Source organism: Notothenia coriiceps, unplaced genomic scaffold (genome assembly GCF_000735185.1).
Source record: "Notothenia coriiceps isolate Sejong01 unplaced genomic scaffold, NC01 NC01_scaffold00029740, whole genome shotgun sequence".
Taxonomy (NCBI): Eukaryota; Metazoa; Chordata; class Actinopteri; order Perciformes; family Nototheniidae; genus Notothenia; species Notothenia coriiceps.
In genome coordinates this window covers 1-3,621 of record NW_011362441.1, presented here as the reverse complement: position 1 = coordinate 3,621, position 3,621 = coordinate 1, and the positions used below count along the sequence as shown (strand labels likewise).

General features: G+C 48.9%; 1 protein-coding gene across 1 annotated transcript; it reads left to right on the top strand.

Annotated features, from left to right (window-relative positions):
* Positions 1 to 224: 224 nt before the first annotated feature.
* pisd (phosphatidylserine decarboxylase) lies at positions 225 to 2,984 on the top strand (the record flags this gene model as incomplete). The annotated part of the gene is made up of 6 exons (XM_010786878.1): positions 225 to 395; positions 474 to 575; positions 663 to 786; positions 1,183 to 1,326; positions 1,676 to 1,836; positions 2,048 to 2,984. Coding segments are annotated over 6 exons (990 nt in total), but the record flags the coding sequence as incomplete, so codon positions are not given.
* Between the last annotated feature and the right edge of the window lie 637 nt (positions 2,985 to 3,621).

The window sequence follows — 3,621 nt, the reverse complement described above, 5'->3', positions numbered from 1 at the left end:
GAGAGGGACGCTAACTGAGAAAAATAGGAATTATGAGTCCCTTCCTCTTTTGTGATTCTATCGTCAGATAAACATGACTTCAGATGATACGGTAATACTTTAATGGTCAGATCAAGTCTGACATTTGACTTGCATCACAGCAGCTCCATGTTTACCATCATCTGTATGATGATACCCACCTGTTTGTCCTGAGTAACATCATCATCATCATCATCATCAGATAAACTCCAGATGATGTCACTCCCCTGTTTGTCCTGCAGGTGGCGCTGTACCACTCCTTCCCGACCCGCCTCCTCTCCAGAGCCTGGGGCCGTCTGAACGGCGTGGAGCTGCCCACCTGGCTGAGGAAGCCCGTCTACTCTCTGTACATCTGGACCTTCGGGGTCAACATGCAGGTATACCATAGCTTTAGCATCATTAGCTTTAGCATCATTAGCTTTAGCATTAGCTTCCTAACTGTATTGTTCCATCAGGAGGCAGCAGTGGAGGATCTTCATCACTACAGAAACCTGGGAGAGTTCTTCAGACGACAACTCAAACCTGCAGTCAGACCTCTCTGCGCCTCCTCCTGCCTGGTAACTCTTCCTCATCTTCATCCTCTTCCTCACCACTTCCTGTCTGCTCCTCTTCCTCACCACTTCCTGTCTGCTCCTCTTCCTCAGATTTCTCCGGCTGACGGCAGGATTCTTCACTTTGGTCGAGTGCAGAACTCTCAGGTTGAGCAGGTGAAGGGAGTGACCTACAGCCTGGAGCACTTCCTGGGTCCTCAGAGAGGGCGGAGCCAAGGTGAGCTGTTCTCAGTTACTCACCTGTGCGTTACTCACCTGTGGTTCTGATTCTGGTCCTGATGGTTCTGGTCCTGATGGTTCTGGTTCTGATGTTTCTGGTTCTGGTCCTGATGGTTCTGGTTCTGATGGTTCTAGTCCTGATGGTTCTGGTTCTGGTCCTGATGGTTCTGGTCCTGATGGTTCTGGTTCTGGTCCTGATGGTTCTGGTCCTGATGGTTCTGGTTCTGATGGTTCTAGTTCTGGTCTGATGGTTCTGATGGTTCTGGTCCTGATGGTTCTGATTCTGGTCCTGATGGTTCTGGTCCTGATGGTTCAGATCCTGATGGTTCTGGTTCAGGTCCTAATGGGTCTTGTCCTGATGGTTCTGGTCCTAAAGGTCCCTGTCTCTCCACAGACGCGTCCCGGTCCTTCCAGGACCTGCTGCTGTCCTCTCCTCAGAACGACCTGTTCCACGTGGTGGTCTACCTGGCTCCAGGTGACTATCACTGCTTCCACTCACCTACAGACTGGAGGGTGGAGCTGAGGCGCCACTTCCCAGGTGAGAACCACTTCCTGTTCCTAACTCCGACCCTGTCTCACCTATCCGTCTCACCTGTCTCACCTATCCGTCTCACCTGTCTCACCTGTCTGTCTCTCCTGTCTCACCTGTCTGTCTCACCTGTCTTTCTCCTGTCTCACCCGTCTCTCCTGTCCCACCTGTCTGTCTCACCTGTCTGTCTCACCTGTCCCACCTGTCTTACCTGTCTGTCTCACCTGTCGTCTCACCTGTCCCACCTGTCTTACCTGTCTGTCTCACCTGTCTGTCTCTCCTGTCTCACCTGTCTGCCTCTCCTGTCCCACCTGTCTTACCTGTCTGTCTCACCTGTCCCACCTGTCTGTCTCGTTAGGCTCTCTGATGTCCGTGAACCCAGGCGTGGCTCGGCTCGTTAAGGAGCTCTTCTGTCTTAACGAGCGCGTGGCTCTGAGCGGCCAATGGCAGCACGGCTTCTTCTCGTTAACGGCGGTGGGGGCCACCAATGTGGGCTCCATCAGGGTCTACTTCGACCAGGTGAGGAGCACTCTGCTTTGTTCTGAAATTCATTTTGATGTATTTACTTCCTGTTAATAAAATAGAGTTCCTCGTTGACAGTTTCCCTCGTTAACAGTGTCCCTCGGTAACAGTCTCCCTCGGTAACACTGTCCCTCGGTAACAGTGTCCCTCGTTAACAGTCTGCCTCGTTAACAGTGTCCCTCGTTAACAGTCTCCCTCTCGTTCTCAGGATCTTCAGACCAACGCCCCCCGCTACAGTAAAGGCTCTTTCCACGACCGCAGCTATGTTGCCCTTGACGACCAGGTGCTGAAGGCGGCAGGTGAAGGGGGCGTGGCCTCGGTGGAGGGAGGGGGCGTGGCCTCGGGGGAAGGCGTGGTCTTGCAGCGGGGGGCGGCAGTGGGGGAGTTTAACCTCGGCTCTACCATCGTGCTGCTGTTCGAGGCGCCCAAAGACTTCAGCTTCGACCTCCAGCCGGGCCAGAGAATCAGGGTGGGGGAGGGGCTCGGCAGCCTCTGATTGGATGGCTCGGCAGCCTCTGATTGGAAAACTCAATGGCCTCTGATTGGACGACTAGATGGCCTCTGATTGGACGAATAGAGGGCCTCTGATTAGACGAATAGAGGGCCTCTGATTAGATGGCTAAATGGCCTCTGATTCGACGGCTCGGCGGCCTCTGATTGGACAGCTCGGCGGCCTCTGATTGGCCGAGCTGCAGACTCAGAGGGAGGGGCCTGATTTTGAACGATGAAAGAAAGGTTTCATAGATTATTTCTAAGCATTATGTATTCTCTTCAAAATAAGACGCTGCTGGGGACGTAAAGCGGACTCAAACTCCCAGAATGCGTTGTGCCTCCTGAAGGGAAAATGCCAAAAGTGTTACTTTTATGTTTTTCTGTTCTGTCTCCATGTTGTTCGTCCAGAGACTCAACACGTGTTCGTTTAATCTCTAAAACCACACATCAGATTTAACAAACACATTATAAACTGTAAACATATCAAACACATTATAAACTGTTAAACTAACGGTCACATTATAACAAGTTTCTCCGTCCACAGTTTGAATGTTAAAACTTTATTGTTCTCAACAACAGAAGAAGATGCTAACCGTTCAATTTCTTTACTTTTGTAAAATATGTAATTATTAATAAATATTTCTTTCACAGCAGCTCTGTCTTTATTTCACTCACAATACAAACCACGTGATATATTATATAGATACAGTACTGAAGATCTGTAGAAGCACAAAGTAGAAATATTGCTACGTCCCGCACAAACATATGTGGACGTACTCAAGAATGACGCAGGAGCACAAAGTACTAATGAACTGGCCAGATGTATGGAGAACCGGGATGACTGGAAGCGACGATGGAGGGCTCGTCTGAGGGCGACCTAGATTGTAGCAAAGGTCAAGAACCAATATGTTACATTTTTTGTGGATGAAGCAGATACACACATTTTTCTTTACTTATGGCATAAAACTAGGTAGCTTTAGCGCCTCTACCATTGTGTGTTGCCGTGATGACTCATTTTGTAAGTGAACCCGGATGTTAGCATCACAAGGGCTGCCTAGACTAAACAAAACAGGATTTTCCATTGGATTTTGAAACATTGCAGAAAATACATTCTATTGCAAACATAATGATGATTAGGGTTGCAACTAGGGGCGGAAAGTTTCCGGTAAATTTCCGGAAAGTTTCCATGGGAAGTTAAGCTGGGGAATTTTGGAAATATTCGATGCAAAATTAAACAAAAAACATGACATTTCAACAGATTTTTTTTAAGTAGAACAGAACAAGCTTTAA